General features: G+C 45.5%; 2 protein-coding genes across 4 annotated transcripts in view; both read right to left on the bottom strand.

The window, feature by feature from the left end:
• The window catches only part of Ube2z (ubiquitin conjugating enzyme E2 Z), a 17746-nt gene extending 5986 nt beyond the window's left edge, over positions 1 to 11760 (bottom strand). Inside the window, exons 1-6 of the mRNA XM_031351508.1 lie at positions 11320 to 11760; positions 9362 to 9434; positions 7364 to 7551; positions 4374 to 4485; positions 1904 to 2016; positions 625 to 715 (exon numbers count right to left, since the gene is read on the bottom strand). Coding sequence (XP_031207368.1) covers positions 625 to 715; positions 1904 to 2016; positions 4374 to 4485; positions 7364 to 7551; positions 9362 to 9434; positions 11320 to 11642 — 900 coding nt within the window. The 5' untranslated portion in view covers positions 11643 to 11760. The remainder of the gene's footprint in view (positions 1 to 624; positions 716 to 1903; positions 2017 to 4373; positions 4486 to 7363; positions 7552 to 9361; positions 9435 to 11319) is intronic.
• A 7449-nt stretch (positions 11761 to 19209) lies between these two features.
• On the bottom strand, positions 19210 to 21942 carry Atp5mc1 (ATP synthase membrane subunit c locus 1). Of its 3 annotated transcripts, none has more exons than XM_031351315.1 (5): positions 21853 to 21942; positions 21221 to 21267; positions 20184 to 20261; positions 19699 to 19877; positions 19210 to 19428 (listed from the first exon to the last, which is right to left on the bottom strand). In XM_031351315.1, the coding sequence occupies exons 2-5, from the start codon at positions 21257 to 21259 to the stop codon at positions 19314 to 19316; spliced, it is 411 nt and encodes a 136-aa protein (XP_031207175.1). In that variant the 5' UTR covers positions 21260 to 21267; positions 21853 to 21942; the 3' UTR covers positions 19210 to 19313. The 3 variants fall into 3 exon arrangements, with proteins under 3 accessions (XP_031207175.1, XP_031207176.1, XP_031207178.1); XM_031351316.1 differs by having other exon boundaries at positions 21782 to 21897; XM_031351318.1 differs by lacking the exon at positions 21853 to 21942 and adding an exon at positions 21798 to 21846.
• Positions 21943 to 22200: the final 258 nt, after the last annotated feature.

The raw sequence follows: 22200 nt of genomic DNA on the forward strand, positions 1-22200 counted from the left end.
AAAAAAAAAAAAAAAAGATTTATTTATTTATTACAACTAAGTACACTGTAGCTATCTTCAGACACACCAGAAGAGGGCATCTTATTACGGATGGTTGAGAGCCACCATGGTGGTTGCTGGGAATTGAACTCAGGACCCCTGGAAGAAAGTCAGTGCTCTTAACCACTGAACCATCTCTCCAGCCCCTATTTTTTCTTATCTGAAGCCAGAACACACTTCCTCAGTAGAGAATGAACTAGTTACTACCACTAAAGCAGGAATCAGCATCACACTATTGCTACCCTAAGTCACTTTTCTCTGTAAGCCCTTAGGGTCAGGGACAGGTACCCACAGTGATGGTTTGATCAGCTCTTGATGTTCTGAGCAGGATATAGTCCTGGAAGAGTTTAAGGATGTGCTAAGGAAAGGCTTAAATGTATGTTTTGGAACAGATCATTCCTCCTTGACTCTGACTAGAAACCATCTCTTCACGTTCTTAAGCAAGTCAGTCTTCTCTCTGACCTCACAATCAGAGGTGAGGACTTTTTTTAGTTGTGATATTTTATGAGATGTGGATGTAACCTATGTGAGGGTGATTGCCCATGTTCTGTGTGGGGCTTATAATTAGCAACAAAACTGTATTACCTGCATAGTCTGCCCTTGAAGATGCAGGCGATCTTTGCAGGCCACCTCATAGAAGTCATAATATTCCAGGAAGGACTTCTCCATTACTCCCCTGGAAATTAAACAAGAGCAGTCAGAAACATGAGGCATGGACTGGTGAGGTAGCTCAGCGGGTAAGAGCACTGATTGCTCTTCTGAAGGTCCTGACTTCAAACCCCAGCAACCACATGGTGGCTCACATCCATCTGTAATGGGGTCTGATGCCCTTTTCTGATGTGTCTGAAAACAGCTACAGTGTATTCACATACATAAAATATATAAATAAATCTTTAAAAGGAGAAGAAGAAGAAAAAAAGAATCTTTGTCTCAAAAAATAAAGAGAGGAGGAGACCCCAGTGCTGACTTCTGGCCTCCACACGCCCACCCACAGGTGAGTATGCTTGTGCAAATGTGTAAAACACAAAGTGAGGAGCAGCAGATAAGGAAACAAAAGTTTGGGGCTCAGTGGTAAAGTACTTGCAAGTGTAAGACTATAGGTCTGGAGTCAGGTGTGTGGTGCCCATCTTTACTCCCAGAACTCAGAAGGTATAGGCATTTGGATCTCTGTGAATTAAAGGCCAGCATGGTCTACATAGTAAGTTCCAATTCCAGGACAGCCAGGGCTAATACATACTGAAATCCTGTCTCAAAACAAAACAAAAACCACAAGCAAATAAAAAAAGAATTAAAAAAAAAAAAAATCTGTCAGGCAGTGGTGGCACACGCCTTTAATCCCAGCCTGGTCTACAGAGTGAGTTCCAGGACAGCTAGGGCTATACAGAGAATCTCTGCCTCGAAAAACAAAAAACAAACAAAAATCCAAAATCCATCTTTCTTTTTCTGTTCTACTTTTTTCTTTTCTTTCTTTCTCTTTCTTTCTTTTAAAAGATTTATTTATTTGTTTGTTTATGTATATGAGTACACACACTGTAGCTGTATAGATAGTTGTGAGCCTTCATCTGGTTGTTGGGAATTGAATCGCTCCAGTCAGCCCGCTCACTCAGTCCCTGTTTGCTCCAGCCCAAAGATTTATTATTATAAATAAGTACACTATAGCTGATTTCAGACGCACCAGAAGAGGGCTTTAGATCCCATTAAGGGTGGTTGTGAGCCACCATGTGGTTGCTGGGATTTGGACTCAGGACCTTCGGAAGAGCAGTCAGTGCTCTTACCCGCTGAGTCATCTCATCAGCCCCTATTCTATGTTTCTTGACAACAGATTCTGAGGTAAACTGAGTCTCCAGAATGGATGGACACATACCGTAGGGGTTCAGGGCAGGGGCACTTGCCCTCCATCATGTCACAGACTGCAACTCTGATGGTCTCATGCCGAATACATTCATTATAGTTTTTGCTGTCTCCTGGATGTCTTTCCTGTATTTTGACAGACAGTATAGTATCCATTTAGTCAAGAGAAAAGCCAGGCAAAAAACTTCAGGGTTAATACAGAATACATGACCCAAAACAGACAGTGAAAGAATGAAAGAATACCTTTCCCACTGTAACTCCAAGACAACTAAGCCGTGGACCCCTGACCTCCCTAAGCATAAAAACACCCATTCTATTATAGGTCAAATAGCTAATCAGCAAACTAGATCCAACAGATTATTCTGAGTCTCAATAAAAGGCCTATTAAGTAAAGATTAATGGGGAACAATGCTGGAGTTGCCTGGCTAATTTCTTTTCTTGTCTGTAGGTTCCTCTATCTCTGAAGTGCTGTAAACTTATCAAAGGAACAATCTTTAACATTCCAAATAAATAAAGTCAAAAGTTGGGAGCTAGACAGATGCAAATAAGATATAAGGCACTTTGGCCCTAGGGTTCTAGGCCAAAAATGCATGTGCATAACACACACACATACACAAACACACACAAATCTGGGAAAAAAAATAACAAAAACAAAACAAAGAAAAAGAAAACCTCTATCTCCTAACCTGAAAATTAGTCTGATATTTACCTCATAGTCAGCATAAATATTAAACAATATACATAGAAGACTAGAACAGCCTGGCACACAACATTACCCTTGGCAAATGTGTACTTCCTATGCCCTTTTCTTTGCAGTGCCAACTAGAATACTTAACTAATTTTGTTAATTAGTTTTGTTGCTAATTATAAGCCCCACTGTCTTAACTAATGACTAGCTCCTTTAAATATACAAATAATTAATTACCTATCCTATCTCTAAAATAATAGACAGCTAAAGAAAGACTGGGTGACACAGGCCTGTGATTCCCACTATCAGGAGAGACTAAAGTAAAGGGATATAAAGTTCAAGGTCTAGGAGGCCAGAAAGATGACTGAGTGGTTAAAAACACTACTGCTCTTCCAGAGACCCAAGTTTGGACCCTAGCACCCATACCTAGTAGCTCACAATCCCCTACAACTCCAGCTCCATGTGATCCCACCCCCTCTCCTGGCTTCCAAGCCATGTGCATGTGTGCATGCATGCACAACACACAACACACACTCAAGTACAAGTAACAAAAACTAATCTTACAAAAGAAAAAGTTCAAAGGCAGCTTGGAATATAGAGAATTCAAGGCCAACCTATACAACTCCTGAGAACCTGTTTCAAAATGAAAAACCCAAAGGGTTAAGTTCTATAAATGTAATCCTTGGTATTATTGGGGGGGCCAGCTCAGCAGGGCAGTAGTCATTACAGACCATCGTAAGGCTATGCTGCAGATTGCAGACACCCTCAATAAACCATTGGCAAGGAGCTGCAGAAATGCTCATCGGTTAAGGGCACCTGCTGCTCTTGTACAAGACCAGGGTTTGAGTCTCAGAGCCCACATGGTGGTTGATGTCTCTAACTCCAGTCCCAGGGACCTGATGCCCTCTTCTGACTTCCTTGACATCAGGCACTCACAAGGTACACAAACATAGATACAGAAAAAACTACCCATATACATAGAATAAATTAAAACAAAAACAAACTAAGAAGTTCCCAAAGTAGGCTCAAAATTGATTTCCAAATGACAACATTTACCTCAACTAAGTAGGCTAACCCAAGCCAAATACTTAACAATCTTATTGTAACATTTGTTTGTATGTTTCATTTTTTTGAGACAGGGTCTCACTAAGAAGAAATCACTACACTAGACTTTGTTAGCTTTTGTTTGTTTGTTTGTTGTTTAGAGACAGGGTTTCTCTGTGTAGCCCTGGCTGTCCTGGCACTCACTCTGTTCACCACACTGGCCTCCAACTCAGAAATCCACCTGCCTCTGCTTCCCAAGTGCTGGGAATAAAGGTGTGCACCCCCATCGCCCAGCGACTTTGTTAGCTTTTTTTTTTTTTTTTTTTTTTTAAGATTTATTTATTTATTATATGTAGGTACACTGTTGCTGTCTTCAGCCGCACCAGAAGAGGGTGTCAGATCTCTTTATGGGTGTTTGTGAGCCACCATGTGGTTGCTGGGACTTGAACTCATGACCTTCTGAAGAGCAGTTGGTGCTCTTCCCCACTGAGCCATCTCACCAGCCCGACTTTGTTAGCTTTAACCTCAGAGATCCACCTGCCTCTGCCTCTCTGGGACTGGGATTAAAGGTGTGCTTCACCATGCCCAGCTGATATTGCAGTTCTTGCAAATAAAGAGCATTTATGTCGGTTCCCTTGCTCTCTATCCCAGTATCATGTGGGGGCTATCCTAGGTGGAAAAAAAGAAAAAGTACTCTCCGGGGTAGCTCAGAGCACCTACAGGTCTCAGCACAAGGCCCACCAGTCCTTACCTGCTCAAAGCCTGGCTCGTTGTGGTAGGGATTCTCAGTCATCAGGGACTGGATGGAGATAAGCACAGAAGAGATGCTCTGGGCTGGGCTCCAGGCAGGGCCAGTCCACGTACTGCAAGCATAGCACAGGGATAGGTGATGCAGAGAAGAGCCAATGAACCCTGACAGCATCACCACCATTAGTGACTCACTAGTTGCTCTTTCACTATTAACTTTTGGGAAATTCCCAACCTCTGGTTTACCCTCATTCACCAGAATAGTCAAATGCGAAAATTCTCTTATCAAATGAGAGAGAAGAAAACAGAGAACAAGCAAGAACAACAACTTTGAAAAGACTCTACTTGATCTAGAAAAGAAACAGTGGCCAAGGAAAGGCCACTCTACCAAAACAGGAACTCAAGTTAGGGAAAATAACTCTAAAGGCTGTCTAAATGTTAACCTGTGACTTTGAAAAGCTTGTAATTATTGGTGTTGACAGAGTTGGTGAAGGGAGAGCAGCTAATCAGAGGTATAAAGGTGACTAAAGCTGTTGCAAGAGGATACAAGTTTAAGTTTATAGACTCAGCTCTGTAGTAAGACAAGCAGAGTCAAATTCTCTGAAGACACGCAACTCTTTAAGATAGAAACAAGGGCACATTTTCAGAATGTGGAGAGTCTGACAAAATCTAAAATATCAGACAGAAAACAACTTGAACACCAGGGAAAATATTCTCCCCCCCCCACACTTTTATTTTTAAGACTGGGTCTTGGTATATACAACCTTGGCTATTCTTTTTTTGTTTTGTTTTTCTTTTCTTTTCTTCTTTTTTTTTTTTTTTTTTTTTTTTTTTTTTTTTTTTTTTGGTTTTTCGAGACAGGGTTTCTCTGAGTAGCCCTGGCTGTCCTGGAACTCACTTTGTAGACCAGGCTGGCCTCGAACTCAGAAATCCGCCTGCCTCTGCCTTCCAAGTGCTGGAATTAAAGGCGTGTGCCACCACTGCCTGGCTTGTTTTGTTTTTCGAGACAGGGTTTCTCTGTATAGCCCTGGCTGTCCTGGAACTCGCTCTGTAGACCAGGCTGGCCTGGAACTCAGAAATCCGCCTACCTTTGCCTCCTGAGTGCTGGGATTAAAGGAGCGTGCCACCACTGCCCGGCCAACCTTGGCTATTCTTAAATTTAAAAGCAATCTTCCTGCTTTTGCCTCCTTACACCACTCCTGGGCTAAACCACATTAGGTATTAAGAGTGGGCCACTTGAACATCAACGCCTTCCTTCCTTCATTTAGAGACAGGGTGCCACTTATTTATTTACTTAGAGGTAGAGAATCACTAATATAGCCCTAACTGTCCTAGAACTTGCTAAGTAGGCCAAGCTGTCCTTGAACTTACAGAAATCTGTCCTACCATACATGACAGGTATTTATTTTAGCTCAATTAATTAACAAGATCACATGAGAGATGGAAACAGAATACAACCTCAGCCACAACTGGCTTAAATTAACTAAACACTATCCTTTCCCTTCTACACTTGAGGAAGACCCAAGTCACGGGTGTGGACTAGAAACTCCAGAGACTGCTCTCTCCCAGTGCTGTTCCCCACTTTACACGTGGCAATTCCAATCAATGGGGTTAGTTCTCACTCCATTATTTCAGCAGCTAGTCACCCTGAGTTACTATGAAGTAAGTTAGCTATGAAGAGGGAATTAGGCCAAAAAGCTAATGTAGCCAACTAAAACTACATAAGAACCTCCTTACTCCAGGACTCAGGCCTGTAAAATTTCTATTTCAGGGTGGATCTCTCATTACCATGCAACAAATTCAGCAGCTTTCACTCAACCACCATCTTTGTATAAGCTAGTATCCAGGATGGCTTCATATTAGCTTACTGAGAGAGAACCAACTACACACATACTTTCAAGACAAACTTCTTACCAAACCCATGACTTAACTCCCATATTATCAAGGGACCCAATCCCACCAGCAGAGACACTTATGTGGCCTAATAAGATGAAGGGCTTATTACAGATAATCTTCTTCAATGGAACTTTCCAGCTATCATAATCCCAGCAGAGTACGCCATATCCCTAGATTTGAGAGTTCTAGGGAAAGAGAGAAAGAGAGCAAGAGAGAGCGAAAGAGATAGAAAGAGATAGAAAGAGAGAGTGCAAAAGATAGCATGTGAGCGCACCACATTTCTAATGTGTTTCAGCTGCCTTTCTTACAGAAATGTGCTAGATGCTAGAAAGAAACAGCATCAGCAGTTACAGCAACTTTCTCAACACTCAACCCATATTCACTCTCTACCTCAAGGAAACCTGGACTGCAAAAGAATCCAAAGCAGGCTACAAGATATTCTTCATTCTGAATTTTAAACTTACAAAGGCAATTGATATGGAATGAGAAAGAACTCCACAAAGCAACTTCCTAGTAGCACCCAGGGAATATATGTGACACCGTTTCATATCTGGTATTATTTCTAAGCTCAGATTATTTTATTCAATTGTTAAATTGTTACAATCATCATTAGTACCACTGTCTCCAAAGGCACCCATTAAGAGACTCCAATCAGACACCTACTGCATGAATACAGCAGACCTGCAGCCTCTCCCAAGCCTCTGGGGAAAAAGGAAGGCCCTAATGTTTCCTAAGGGAGTAGTTCTCAAAGGGGCATAGAGCACAATCATCTGTATGGCCTCTAAAAAGCAGACCGCTGACACTCCCCAAAGCTTGAGATACACTTGTAGGGATGGGACCTTCAAATCTTCAGGTGTTGCTGTGGCAGCTCAAGGACTGCACTTAGTAAACCATTTCATAAAACGTTTCTTACATGTATGTAATAGCGTGATCTTATTCCTTTCCATCTAGAATGATACCACACATGTGCCATCCTGAGAACTGAATACTCAATCACTTCTGTGCTGTGGGTTCAGGAGAGGAACCCTAATTGATGAAGGCTGTCCTAGAGTGATTATTAGCTAATACCAACTTGGCCTCTTAGAAGTCTCCTCTTACCCTAGAATACTCAAGCAGACTTTCCCATTGCGGTAGAAGTTGGGGTTAAACCTCACTGTGTTATTGCCCGTTGTCATCAGTTTGACCCGAGGTGGGTGGATGGGATAGTCAGGTGGACACCGAAAGACGAACAGGAAGAAACCCCCTTCATAAGGAGTGTCAAATGGGCCTGTAATCAATGCATGAATCTGCAAAATAAAACCCCATCTCAAAATTGTGAGGTGATGCCCCACCACAACCCCTCCTCCGCCCACCAGAAGCAGTAACCAACAGCATGCATTGCCTGGTGTTCATATTCTACATCCTCACCATACACAACGAACTCCCTGCTCACTCACGTATGTAGGTCTCCAATGTAAGGAAATCCCATTACAGTAGAGTAGCATCATACACCATACTCAGAGGTTACGTTCAAAAGTTAAAGCCCAAGGTAAAAAGTGATCCTTGTCAATATTACCTTAAAACAAGTTTTGTTTTGTTTTTCCCACCAGACCTCCCTGACTGGTGTTATGGACAACAATTGGAATAAATATATAAACTATACAATATAAAATTAAGTTTTTACATTTAGGAATCCGTACGTTTTGACTGAGATGCTTGGACTTGCCTAAGGTTATTAATCATGCTTATGATGCAAGTCCATTCTAAGTGTGTGATAGGAAGGGGAGAAGGGGAGGGAAAGATGACTGGAAGAAAGGGATTAGAGGATACAGCACTAGTGTCAACAACAGTGCAGAACTGATAACTACATGGATGCAAAGGCTGTCTGCTTCCTACCTCCAGAGGATCAAAACTACCGTGTCAAAGATACAAAATAAAATAAAATAAAAAAAAAAAAATTCAGGGTCCACTCATGGCCAATAGACCATCCCTCCAAAAGTTTCTCCAATACTGTTATAAATATAAATAAATAAATCAGTATTCCTAAAAACATAACATTAAGTTCAGTTCTCTTCCTCTACAAGGCATAATTATTCCATTATTGAACACAAGTTTTCTTCAAGAAGGGAAGCAAATTGAGCTGACTCAATTCTATGCTTTTTTTCAAAGGCTCCTAACTAATGACTTAAGTATGCTCAGAATTTAAACAGCAAGAGGAAAAAAGACCTTGTACTCTCATGTCTCAAATCTATAATCCTACTCTGCCCTGGCAACACAGTAGGTTATATTCTAGTCTGCAAACTCTGGAAATAGTGAAGTCAACTGGCACCAATTTTAAGGCCTCAGAGATTAGCATACTACCCTAGCACTTGAATGGAGACAGCATGTTACCGAAAAAATATTTCCAACCACATGAAAAGAAAAAAATAATTAATTTAAAAGAAAGTCTATTCAAAATAAAAAAGTTTATAACAATATATAAGCTGAGTTTTTACTTTAGGAAATTTGAACTCACTGCTTTTTGCTTAAAACCCTAGATTATGTTATCTGACTCTCTCCCCCACCCCCCACACAACATCAGCTTATGTCCAAATTCACTCCCAAGGGTAGAGTATTTAATGACAGAGAAGCCTAGGTATAAATGCCAGAAGAACACAACTATTATGTAGAAGCTTCCTGTGTAGAGGACAAGAGAGGATAGGTCTCGAGGTGACCAGGACTCTGTACCACACTACAGCTGGCTTGCAGCACTTCAGCCAAACTCAGGATGCTGGGATGGACCAGAGCCTGGGAGCACATGCATCATCTAGAGTGGAGCAGCTGAGAGGAAAGAGTGGTCTGTTAAGAGCTAAGCTGGAACGAGAGGTACAGCATGTCAGTCTGAGGATTTTCTGAGCCAAACAATACCTGTGTACCCTGACAACAGACCTAGTTAAGATTCTGCACTACCGCTCACTGTGTATAACCTTGGGCAAGCCACTTACTTTCTCAGGGATTTGATTTCTTCATCTGTACAATCAGAGAGGAAAGCTGAATTATTATTTTTTAGGTCTTTTCAATTTTATGGGCCCAATTTTTGCATAATTCCCCTGCCCCTTCCCCCATCAAGTTACTTACCTTAGTCATGTCAACAGTGTCGGGTACAACGAACATTCCTGGAGGAGGCTCCTTATAAATGGACATGATATCCCTGTATAACACCAAGAGGAGGTAGGAGGAATGAGGAAGAGGGAACTCCCTTGAGGAAGACAGCGATTATCATCACCTCAGTGAGCCCAGGGTTTGAGAAAGTGGTGCTTGGTACTGGAAATGTTTGCACTGTCTTCTTGGCTCAGAAATCTCAGCGGAATACTTGTCAGCAGGCAGAGAGCAAATTATTATCAAAGGGGCATTGTTTCCTTAGGGTGGGGGGGCGGTACTCAGAGAGGAAAAATAAGCCAGCAACATCCCAATGGTATCAGATGTCACCCTGGAAAAGCCATATCCCATTTACTCTCACTTCTTCCCACATGGAAACTCACTTACTTCCTAGCTCCCAGATTCCCAGGTACTACAACTGAGCATAGAGATCTTCTCAAAACTAACTGTGGGGGAGCATCATTATGTCCGCTGCAGAACTTATTCCATAAACCATATGGGTTCGCTCTGTTGGTAAGGAGACTGTATGAAGCCAGCGGGAGCGAGTCTACCATGGCCTGTGTGTCCAGGAAACTAATAGGATAGAGTTGTTTTGAGGAAAAGAGAATCCTCTGAAATTACCAGAACCTCATGTCTGAAAGAGGACATGTAGTAACTAGGATGGATGAAACTTCTGGGTCAGTCATCAGCTAGAATGGATCAGCTGAGAACTGGCTCAGAGAAAGTCAACTATGAGGAAGTCTGGAGACACAGTAGGGTAGCAGAACAAAGGAGTTTGTCCAGGCCAAACTCAAAGCTGTATCAAGACTAGGAGAATCAAACAGTTAAGGAGTTGAGAGTTGTATTCTGAGTTTAAGTTAGAGGTGGCAATAACCGTGAAGTTGTTCTGTGTCCGGCACTGTGCCAGGTACTTTACACGCATGGTGTAGTTTTTTATTAAAAACTTGAAAAATATGTAGCTGGGCGGACACCTGAGGGGACTTGGAATGTTTGGGATAATATCCAGATAAGGGGCATGAAAATCTGGTCACCAGGAAACAAGTTTCAAAATTAATAGCTCAACAGTCTTATCCTTTGCCATGCAATAGGTTCTATACTAAGTGAGCACTTTTGCAAAACATATTTATCTATGGAGTGATATGATCTAAGACCGGTCACCCAAGAAACAAGCACAAAAAGGCCCTAGGCCTTTTGTTCCTATATTTGAACGGAGTACATCTGCTTCACAAAAGTAAACCAGACAATCTAGGAGGTAAACATAGGGAAAAAGTTCTTGAATAGGATATTACAATCCAGAGTGGTACTGAGGGATGGGAGAAACGCTGAGTTTCTGGGACAGGTGTGAGAGACAGCTTGGTGGAGATCGGAAAGGGGGTTCAAGAAAGTCAGGGAGGCTATCTAGACCCGTGGAAAGGACCATATGGTGGAGAAACGAGGAAAGGGAAGGTAAAAGGAAGACTGACTCGAGTCTGCAACTGGGCAATGCAGGTAGAGTATGTTCCAAGCGGGGACTCCAGAAGAGATGGGGGGAACTGATGGGTGGGGCCTGAGGGCAGCCTTTAGGTAAGCTGGTGGGGTAGGTTAGAGGGGAAGTGCGAAGGGCGGGACCGAGTGTTACAGAAGAGCAAAAGGGTCAGGTTTCGGGTGAACTGGAGGGGGTAGGGATAAGGCGTCCGGAACAGACCTGCAGGGCTCACCGGAGGTCGCTAAGGGGCGGGGTAGGCCCGAGGGCAATCGTGGATCTGTTTGGGCTGCAGGGCCCGGCGCTGAGGAGAGGGAGGGAGGGAAAGGGTGACACTAAGGCCGGGTCAGTAGAGGCCCGCAGGGTTTGGGCCTGGAAGACGTGAGGCGGGAGAGAGCCCCGATGGGGAGAGGTGGGGGGCGGGGAAGGTCGAGCCCTGGAGCTCCGGGGTGAGGGAGGAAAAACCCCGGCTCACCGCTTAATCCGAAGTAGACACTGTGGCGCGGTTCGCTCGCCGTCCCAGTCCGAGCTGAGCGTGGGGTCCCAATGGCTAAGCAGCGCGGCCCCGTGGGCAGCGGCCGAGGGCGGGAGTCCTGGCAGCGGAGCCAGGCCGCTCCCCGGTCCCCCGGCCCCGCCCGCCGCCGCCGCCGCCGCCCACACATCCGGCAGGAAAGGCGGCCCGAACCCGCCGCCGCTCCCGCTAACGCCGACCACACCGGCAACACCACTCGCCCCTGGGCCTGCCGCCCCGGCGCCCGCCGTCGCCGTCGCCGCCTCCTCAGTCGGACTCTCCGCCATCGCTGCTTCGCTTCCGGGACTGCTGAGCAGCACGTCCGCCGACCAGAGCGGCCGCTGCTCCCGCACCACCGAGAGCCGGGCCAGAGTGTCCCCACCCTCCGCTTCGCTAGCCCGGGTGGCGCTGGCTCCGCCCACCTCCGCCCGGACCAGCGAGAGGCGTGCTGCCAGAGCGTCCACCCACGGTCCTCCAGAGCTGGGGGCGGGGGCTAGCGGGCGCTCCAGGCCGGCAGCTTCTGCGCTCCGCTGGAGATGCTGGCAGCCCACCTTGGTTAAAGGTTTTATGTTGGAGTATTGAAGTAGGAGAAGATGGTTCACAGAAGATGGAGAGAGCCACAGCTTCTCCTTTAAAGGGAGGAGCCATCGATGCTCAATCCTGGGTTAGGACTATGGTCCAGCTTCCCTGTAGGATAATCGAAAGAAGAGCTTGACTGCACATTCCTACGGCTCTGTGATGGATCATGCCTGGTCATCTCTCCCATCGACTACTATTGCCCCCTGACTGCGGATGAACTAAGGAAGAACGGAATAAGAACCTGCGAATAAAAGACCATTTCAGTTTATTCAATATTTATTTATGAAGGGCATACTAAAGGCCAGGAGCTGTTGCTAGGCATTGCCCTGGAGATAATGACACAGAAGTTGACAGCGTGGTAGGAGTCAAGCATCAGGCTTGATTCCAAGCTCAGTACCTTTTCTACCCGCTAATCCTGGAATTACGGGTTTGAAATTCTCGATTTCTTAGAACTGTATTGAGATTTGTAATACGAAAATTAATTCTATGACTAAGGGGAAGACTTTAGCCTTGTTCTACTGATAGGAATACGAGTCTGTGTGTGTGTTTGCTCACTGCAGGAAAACCAGAGATAACACATGACTGAGAATTTATACAAGCTTTTCGGCTGGTCTGAGACAACATCCATAACAAACATACTGATACTTCTCCAGCAAAGTGTAAGAATATTTTTTGAGACAAGCTTTCCATGTGTAGCTGCTTACCTCAGCCTTCTTACTGCTGAGGTGACCTGCATAAGCCACTACACCCAATGAAATATTCATATTAACTTTAGGACATTTATGAATACTCATTCTAGAACAAATAGCCAGAGTCTCACTTTGGATCTTGTTTCCCCAACACTCCTTTTTTTTTTTTCTTTTCCTCCCAAAGAAGCCTGGCTCCTAAGTGGCACATGCCCGTCAGCTCAGCACATGATTCCAGGAGGCTGAGGAATCATGAGGGTCGTAAGATGTAAGATAGTTGGGGCCACAAATTGAGTTCAAGGCAATCTGGGCTACAAAGGGACACCCTGTCTCAAAAAAAACAAAAACCAAGAAGTGAAAAGCATTTCTGGACAAGTTCTGGACATTTGTGTGGTTTTTCCAAATGGTCTTGGTGGGGGGGTGCGACTGGAAATAACAAACGCTTTGTTATGTTCTGAAGCTGCCACTGAGGGCATAAGGCTACACGTTGTTTATCTGCTTCATCTTACTTACTCCGTTCACCAGCTCTGTGATGGAAGGACTGTTACTAGCCTTTTGTAACAGACGGAGTGACTACAGACAGACAGAAGGTCAGTCACACACATAGGATCACACTGAGAGCAGGGACACAGAGCTGCATCTGGTTCCAGACTTTGTCATTTTGCTACACACACATGCATGCACTTAGGGTTCTAGCTTGTGTGTTATTTGTGAATTCAGCTTAGGAACTTAACATGAAATAAAACTAATTGCCAGGCGGTGGTGGTGCACGCCTTTAATCCCAGCACTTGGGAGGCAGAGGCAGGTGGATTTCTGAGTTTGAGGCCAGCCTGGTCGACAGAGTGAGTTCCAGGACATCCAAGGCTACACAGAGAAACCCTGTCTCGAAAAACCAAAATAAATAAATAAATAAATAAAACTAATCAGTATACTATTTTATAGAGGTTCCATGTTTTGTTGATGTATCTTTGTTTGGGTTTGATTTTTTTTTAAACAAAATAACATTTTATTAAACGTTATTTTGCCAGGCAGTAGTGGCACATATGGCTTTAATCCCAGCAGTCAGGAGGCAGAGGCTGGTGGTTCTCTGAGGGTTTGGGTCCAGCCTGGTTTACAGAGCTAGTTCCAAGACAGGGCTACAGGGGGAAAACAGCTTTGGCTTTCCTGAAACTCACTTTGTTGACCAGCCTAGCCTTGAACTCACAGATCTGTCTGCTTCTGCTTCCAGACTGCTGGGACTAAAGACGAGTGCTAGCACATAGGGCTGCACCAGAATTTTGTTTTGTTTTTGTTTTCAAGACAGGCTTTCTCTGTATAGCCCTGGAACTCACTCTGTAGACCAGGCTGGCCTCAAACTCAGAAATCTGCCTACCTCTGCCTCCCAAGTGCTCGGATTAAAGGCATCCACCACCACTGCCTGGCTTAGGCCTTTCTTCCTGATACTTTTTAGGCTTACAATACACTTCCCCTGGCCTCTAGCTGAAGAAATATTAATTACTTAACCTCTCCAAATCTCTGCTCCTCCTAGTAAAACTGGGCCAACAACTGAAGATACTAAAAGCAGAAAATATGATAATGAATGGGCACAATGACTGCCCAGGGCCAATAATTATTAACTCTCAATTAACCTTACATGTCCTTTAAAGCGGGTTGGACTTCCACTTTCTCTGCCAAGCCATAACATTTCCAGGCATATTATTATTATTACTGTGTACCAGTTTTAATTACTCCCTCTTCAGGTTCTTATGGTTGGTTATTCATGCCTTTATTACAAGCTCTTGCAAGCTTTATTTCAGTGGTTTGGTTATTCATGTCTGGCCACTGGCTAGGGCCTCCTCTAGAGCCGGAAGGATGGGACACCTAGCTCTAGGGTCTAATGTTCAATAGCTACTGCACAAAGGTCAGGAGGATGGAAATAAGGCCCGGCCACTGACCCTCCCCCTGGTCATAGCCCGTTAGCATTTCACCTCTTCTCCTTTTCCTTAGGTATGAGTATTTTCAAAGTGTTGAGCCAAACTTGCACAAAGGACCAGCAAGTCAAGGCGTGATAGACTGACGAAGATGGCAAGTGCTTAAAGGACTAGCTCCCAGCCACCGTGGGAGGCACTGACAGAGCGGAGGCCAGGATGACATAAGGACCCAGAGAAGGGGAAACACAAAGTAAGCTGGCCAACTTCCTCCAGTGTCCATTGGCTTTCTCAAGGCAACATCTGGCTACTTTCCATAGGGAACTTGGCCAGAGAGCAATAGCATGCTTGCTGGAACTAATTCTATGCCCTCTGGGAATGGCTGACAGTTGAGCCAGCTTCCCATAGGAACACAGCTTCAAATCTCCTTCCTCCCCAGCTTTATGTTGTTTCTGCGCTGGGCCAACACAATTTGGTAAGACTTTGCAAGTGTCATTCTCAGATGGTAGAGGTTGAGCAGTGTTCAGATGGCCTTTTGGAGGAGATGCACCATGAAGACTCATCTCTGGCTTCCCAGTGGTGTGTCCCACACTGTCTGGGGCATCCAGCACTCCAGCTTGTGTCTTGGTGCTATGCCAGGAATACATGAATACTTTTCTAATAGATCATAAATCCTGAACTAAGAAAACAAATCAGAACTTGGACCAGATATTTTAAAGCTTTTAGTACTTGAAAATATCTCTCGCTGGGCAGTGGTGGCGCACGCCTTTAACCCCAGTACTTGGGAGGCAGGGCAGGCAGATTTCTGAGTTCGAGGCCAGCCTGGTCTACAGAGTGAGTTCCAGGACAGCCAGGGTTACAAACAAACAAACAAACAAACAAAACAATAACCTGGATGGGGACAGGGATGTGATTCACTTGGTTGAATGCTTGCCCTGGTCCCCAGCAGCATGTGAAACTGGGCACAACAGATGTTACCTCATTTACATATACTACTTGTACTATTTCATTTCATTACAATCACCAAAAATCAGTTTCATCCCCATTGTAGGGATGAAGAAGTCACCACTGGGGAGAGGGTAGCATCTTATCTACGACAGGGCAGGGCTGGGCTTCATATTTCTGTTTGTGTCTCAAGTGCATGCACTTCTCATCCCCCTGTCCCCTAGCTAGGATTAGAATCCAGGGTTTCAGACGCTAGGCAAGCAGTCTACCACCAAGCTACACTGCCTGCCAACCTCACGGGCAGCTCCTGACTGAGGCTCCTATGGTCTTTTCAGAGCATAGTTTATTCTCATAAACCCCTCCAAGATCAAAACATCTTTGCATTCACTTACAAACATTTTGCACTAAGCAAAAAATGGTCTCCTCCATGTACCAGAGCTAATATGTCACAGACCTTGAAGAGCCTTAGAGGTTGTGATGCTAACTAGCCTATAGCACACATGAAAGCATTCTCTCTCCAAGAGTCCACTTGTTAGATTCCTAGCCCTGCTGATCTGTTAAGTTCAGCCAATGCCAAGGCTCTTTGAAGGCCAGGATGGGATGGAAGCAGCCTCGCAGGTTCCTGGCCTTTCACAAGAAGGAAAAAGCAACTACTTTCCCTGGGGAGTGTTCCTTGATTACCTCCAAAGCAAGTGACCGGTCAAGGGTGCCAGCGTCATATCCCCAAGGGTTATGGTATTCCATTTGTGTAACAATATTACCAGTTAATCTACTGCTCTCTTGGTGACACTTTGCCAGGTCACCTTTAGTCCTCTTCCTTTGGCCTGAAACTGCCAGGCTGTCTCAGGATTTAGCACTGGTTAGTAACTCTGAGGGAGTTCCTTTAGGTAAAACAACCAAGAGGGCATCTGTCAATGGTTGTCAACTTGAGAATCTGCTGCTACTGATAGCTAGTGGCTATGTTAGGCTCCTACTGCTCACAGAGCAGTAACAGCCCTCAAGGCAACTACTGAAACTGCCAGGTGGAAGCAGCACCTGCCAATAAAGAGCTGATGGCCTATTAGCAAAAAGCAGGAAGTAGTAGGTAGAAATTCCAGGAGAGAGAAAGGAATTCTGGGAGTTAGGCTAAGGAAGATTCACCACCAGGGCTCTGAGGAAGTTGGACATGTGAAACTGAGAAGAAAATCAGTCATGTAGCTGAACTCAGGTTCAAATAAATTGGATAGATTAAGAGTTAGTTGGGGGGGAAGCAGCCTAGCTTATGGCCTAGGCATTTCTTAATAAATGTAAGTCTCAGAGTGGTTATTTGGAAACCGGGATGCTGACGTTATACTACCAGGCCCCATATACAACAAAGCTGAGAAACAGGAGTAAATGTCAAAAGGACCTGGGTTGGAAATGGTGGTTTGCTGCATGGCCTTGGGCAAGTCATTGAACATATTCTTGATGAGTCAGCACGGTGATAAGAAGAGGTTCTAGAATTTAAACAATAGCTTTACTAACCAGCCATATAACCTTAGCAGGATGCCCCACCCTTCTGAATTCTCCTCTTGGTTTCTTTCTTTTTTTTCTTTTTTGTGAGACAGGGTTTCTCTGTATAGCCCTGGCTGTCCTGGAACTCACTCTGTAGACCAGGCTGGCCTCGAACTCAGAAATCCGCCTGTCTCTGCCTCCCAAGTGCTGGGACTAAAGGCGTGCGCCACCACCGCCTGGCGGTTTCTTTTTTTTTTTAAGATTTATTTATTTTTATATATGTGAGTACACTGTAGCTGTCTTCAGACACAACAGAAGAGAGCATCAGATCCCATTATAGATGGTTGTGAGCCACCATGTGGTTGCTGGGAATTGAACTCAGGACCTCTGGAAAAGCAGTCAGTGCTCTTAACCACTGAGCCATCTCTCCAGTCCTCCTCTTGGTTTCTTGTAAAAAATGACTTGTTCTAGACACGAAAGCCGGCTTAATGGTTAAGAGCTCATACTAGGGGCTGCAGAGACGGCTCAGTGTTAAGAGCACAGGCTGCTCTTTTAGAGGACCTGGGTTTACTTTCCAGCCCACCCACATGGTACTCAGAACTGTCTGTCACTACAGTTCTAGGGGACCTGACACCCTCAGAGACATACATGCAGGCAAAACACCAATGTACATGAAATATAAATTTAAATAATTTTCAAAAAAGAAAAAGAGATCAAAGTGTTCTTATAGATGTGAGTTTCACTCTAGTAACATATCTGCCTGTAACTCCAGTTCCAGGAGATCTGACAGCCTTCTGGCCTGAGTGCCTGCATGGACATAGAAGCTCTCCTGCCAGTTTGCATACACAAATATGTATGCATGTATGTTTTTTATGTGTGTGGAGTGACAGTAGACTCGTCATTATCTTACCTGGGCTATCAGTGCCATTTTAGCCAAATGAGGGCAAAGTCAGGTCTAGGCACAGGCCACAGAAAAAGCAGCTTCACATCACTAAGGAATTCATTAGTCCACATCCTCCAAAAGTACTTTCAGGCTCAAGCAAAGATTATAGATTGTTTAAGGGGAACCTGTGTGTGTTCTGTGTAGTCAACATCTAAAATTCCATGAGGCTGAAAATGAAAATGAGCCCCACAAATGAGCTAGATCCGGGTGAGGAGGAGCACCTTCACTGTATCTTCTATGGATCCACAGGCTACTGTGACAAGAACCTTTACTCAGATGGCTGTGGTGGTACACCTTTTAATCCCAGCACTTGGAAGGCAGAGGCAGGAGGATTTCTGTGAACTGAAGTCCAGCCTGGTCTACAGACTGAGTTCTAGAACAGCCGGAACTACACAGAGAAACAAAACAAAGAAAGAACCTTTCCCCCCACAGAGCCATCTTGACGGCTTGGCATCTCTACCTTTAATCTGCTTCTCCACAGTACTTTAAATTGTGTGGCAAAAATAAAAAAAGGACTAAGGGTGAGGGGGAACAGCAGATGAGTAGCACCTTTAAATTTAAGCTAATTCCCCTTCTCTGCTCTGGGTTTTGCACAAACTATTTTGCTTTCCTAAGCACAGGTCTCTCATGTGTAAATCAGGCTTAAAAGGTATGCTTAACAGGATTGTAGTTCAACACTCAGCACAGAGCTTATTCTAAGTTGAGCTTCTCAACAATGTTACCTGTTACAAACAATAGGGGGCGCATGCCTTTAACCCCAGTAGAGGCAGGTAGATCTCTATAATTTCATAGCTACCCTGGTCTATATAGTAAATTCCAGGCCAGCCAGAGCCACACAGCAAGGCCCTAAGGACTCAACAAAAGAAAATACATTCCCCCTTGGGGCTGGAGAGATGGCTCAGCGGGCAAGAGCACCAACCGCTCTTCCGAAGGGATTCAAACTCTCTTCAGAGTTCAAATCCCAGCAACCACACGGTGGCTTACAACCACCCGTAATGAGATCTGACGCCCTCTTCTGGTGCTGTCTGAAAACAGCTACAGTGTACTTAATTATAATAATAAATAAATAAATCTTTAAAAAAAAGAAAATATATCACCCCTCCCTCAAATAAGCAAAGTCCACTGAAATGGCACCTGTCAATCTGCTAAACTTGAAAGGGACCAAGCACCACCATCATTACCCAGGCTATTTCATATCCTGGGAGGCGGTGGGACTCTTCCACACTCTGCCTTATCACCAAGGCTGACCCAAGTGTCACTTCTCCCCATTCTAAAGCCACCCCCCCACCCCCAGGGTAGAAAGATAGGCACAGGCGTATGGTTTAGAGAAATGTTGTTGTTTAATGGTAAAGCTCAGCACACTCCAGCACCAGGACTGGCAATGGAGTCAAAGCAGCAGGGACGGCCGGGTGACCCCATGGAGCCTCACATGGCGAAGAGGATGAGGAAGGCGACCATCAAACAGAAGAGTCCCATGGCCTCAGACAGGGCAAAGCCCAGAATGGCATAGGAGAAGAGCTGCTGCTTGAGAGATGGGTTCCTGCCAGACAGGAAAGGGTGAGGGTCCAGGTTAGGGGAGGGGAGTGCATTACTACCAAAAGAGGATAGCCTACATCTACCCTGAGAGTTTGGACAGGAAAGGAAACGAGCAACTTGGCAAGTTCACTAGTGGCATACTTCAATTTTGACTTAAGTCACTGGAGAAATAGGAGGTAAAAGAACATCAACTTGGAGACTCCCGCTTGCTAAGACTCTGCCCAAATGGTGTGGAGATTATATGAAGAAACACTACAGGCAGCCCCAAACTTACCTGGCATAGCCAATAATCAAGCTACCAAACACTGTGCCAATGCCAGCCCCTGATCCAGCCACACCAACTGTGGCAGCCCCAGCACCAATAAACTTGGCTGCTGTGTCGATGTCCCGGGAAATGACACTGGTCTGGAACTCCCTTCGGGCCACCTGGAGAGGGGAGCTGCTGCAGGAAGGCTGAAGGGAAGGGAAGCAGTCAGGGAGGGCAAGGAGCAGTGAAACGGCTGTCAGGTGGCCGCTCCACAGTCACCCCACCCACCTGAGCTAAGAAGTAGCTGGCACTCAGCCTCAAAGGGCAGAGTGCTCTATGTGCAGGGACAATGTCAGTCCCAGGGTATTTCAGACAGGGCTAGTCACATCCTGACTGTCATTTGAGTCTTGGAATCACGAGGGTGTTGTAGATCCCCTAATTCTCCTAAAAGCATCTCAGTTAACTGGTGGGATCATTGTCCAGGGACAAGCTGAGGGGCCCCACTTCCTTACCTGTTTAGATGGGGCCTCTGGTCTACTCAGGAGGGAGGCAGACACAGGCCTGATTAGACCCCTCGTACAGGAGCGGATCTGTAAAATCAGAAAGATATATTGCTCCAAATCAGACAAAAACAAACAAAAAACCCAATCTAAGTAATAGGAGTTTGTCACAATCGGCCCAATCAATTTCAAGGTCAATTAACTTATTCTTCTTTTTCTGAGGCTGGTCTGCACCGGTGACAGCTATGTTGATGGCCTGTAGTGGCCCACAGCAGCAGCAATCACCATTTGATATAACATACCAGGTTGGGGATCACTCACAAGACCCTAGGGTCATTCCTCAGAACCAAACCCAAACCAAACCAAACCAGGTACCAAAGTTCATTTCCAAGGGCACAGACTCAATCAGTTTTCCAGAATAGAGTAAGTCTCAAACATCCAATCAACTGTTGAGGTAACAAAAGGCACCAAGGGGAGAGATTTACTAAAATGCATTCACAGCAACATATATCCTTCATGCAGTGGGCCAGAAAGCCTGGTTTGACTCCCAGAACAGCCATCTTAGAACAGCTCCCAGGGACACGATTTTCTTGACTTATTATTCTCAGTGCAATGACTCTAAGGCTTGGCAGAACGTGGGAATCACCTGGGGAGTTCTACCAAAATTGCTTGGGGGTTCCACCTTCATTCTCACAGTCTGATGCAATTGGTCCGAGGTGCATGCAGTCTGGGCATTAGGAGCGCTAGGCTTTCCAGATGAACTGAACATGCAGCCAAGATTGAGAAAAACTGTTTTCATGTTATCTGGCTACAGCCACCCCAGGACTGTGATAAAAGGTCAGCTCTAGCTTATCTGAGGAGGCTCAGAAAGCCACGACAGCTTGGTTTACAGGCCCGAATAAACAAAGGTTAACTGCAACACATCCTACATACCCTCCTCCAATAGCCATCATCATCACGGAACGCCAGCTCCTCTTAGTCCATTCATTAAACAAGATTGCTCCCATACCATACCCGGCACTATAGGGAAACCCGGAGCCTCCACTTACCAGAACTGGAGAAATGAGCAGTGCCTTGGTGGTCTGCATTTTTCAATCTGCAAGAAGGGGGTGGAAAAAAAAAACGTAATTCCTATGAAAGCTCGGGTGTCTGCTTATACTGGCAACTTCCTGTCGTCCCCATCCACCTCCAATCGTTCTCCCCAACCCTCTTCCTAGACCCCAGCTACGGAGGGCATTAGAGGTCAGAAGGACAGAGCAGATTCCGGGGTCAACCACTTTCTGCGCAGCGAGTCTGCAGAAGGACAGCAACCGAGATCGGAAGTAAAAGGAGGTGGCTCAGGCCCCAAGAGGGAAATGTTGCGAAAAGGAATGGTCTCCCGGGAAGACTGGAGGCAGAAACTGGCAGACGTCGTGCAGGATCCTGCCCAAGTTACATAGCTGTCCCCTACTCTCCCCAGCGGCCGTTTATCGCTCATTACCGTTGGTAATTAACATTAATTGATAAGGCTTAAAGACTCTAGTCCTCCTTCCCTATCCCTGGAGGCATATGGTGCTCCACGTGGCACAGCCCACGGCCTTGCGGACCCCTGTCTCCCGGCCCCAAGTCACCTGCACTCCCACTCCCCTTGCAGCCCCTGCTCGGCCCACAGCACACTCCCTGCTCAAGGTGACTGACTCACCTCCCAGCTTTAGCCCTTGGTCTCAGCGCTCAGCTCCCCCTCCCACGTGTTCGGGGTCCCTTCACTCCCATTGGCCGTTATCTCCCCACTTTCCAATTGGCTGGCGTCATCAACTCCATCTTTCTTATTGGTCTCTTTCAGCTTCTTCCTCTCTCTCCACAGGAGCTTCGTGGCAATTCCCGCCTCCTTGCGGATAAAGGCGGGTTCCTTTCACGAGACCGGGACTACGATTGGTCGAATCCCAAAATGCTTGACCATAGAGTCGACGAGACTCAAGAGGTTCTACAACCTTCAACACAAAATGGCGACCAAGGTGCAAGCTTATGAAAAAAGCGTGGGAGTGACAAC

The sequence above is a fragment of the Mastomys coucha genome, unplaced genomic scaffold (assembly GCF_008632895.1).
Source record: "Mastomys coucha isolate ucsf_1 unplaced genomic scaffold, UCSF_Mcou_1 pScaffold5, whole genome shotgun sequence".
NCBI classification, from domain to species: Eukaryota; Metazoa; Chordata; class Mammalia; order Rodentia; family Muridae; genus Mastomys; species Mastomys coucha.

Bases quoted from the DNA above. Each gene is read 5' to 3' on its own strand.
- Atp5mc1 (XM_031351315.1), bottom strand. From the start codon at position 21,259: ATGCAGACCACCAAGGCACTGCTCATTTCTCCAGTTCTG. The intron at 19,878-20,183 runs GTAAGGAAGTGG...CCTTCCCTTCAG, and splicing joins CAGAGGCCCCATCTAAACAG to CCTTCCTGCAGCAGCTCCCC. The intron at 19,429-19,698 runs GTAAGTTTGGGG...CCTGTCTGGCAG, and splicing joins TTGATTATTGGCTATGCCAG to GAACCCATCTCTCAAGCAGC.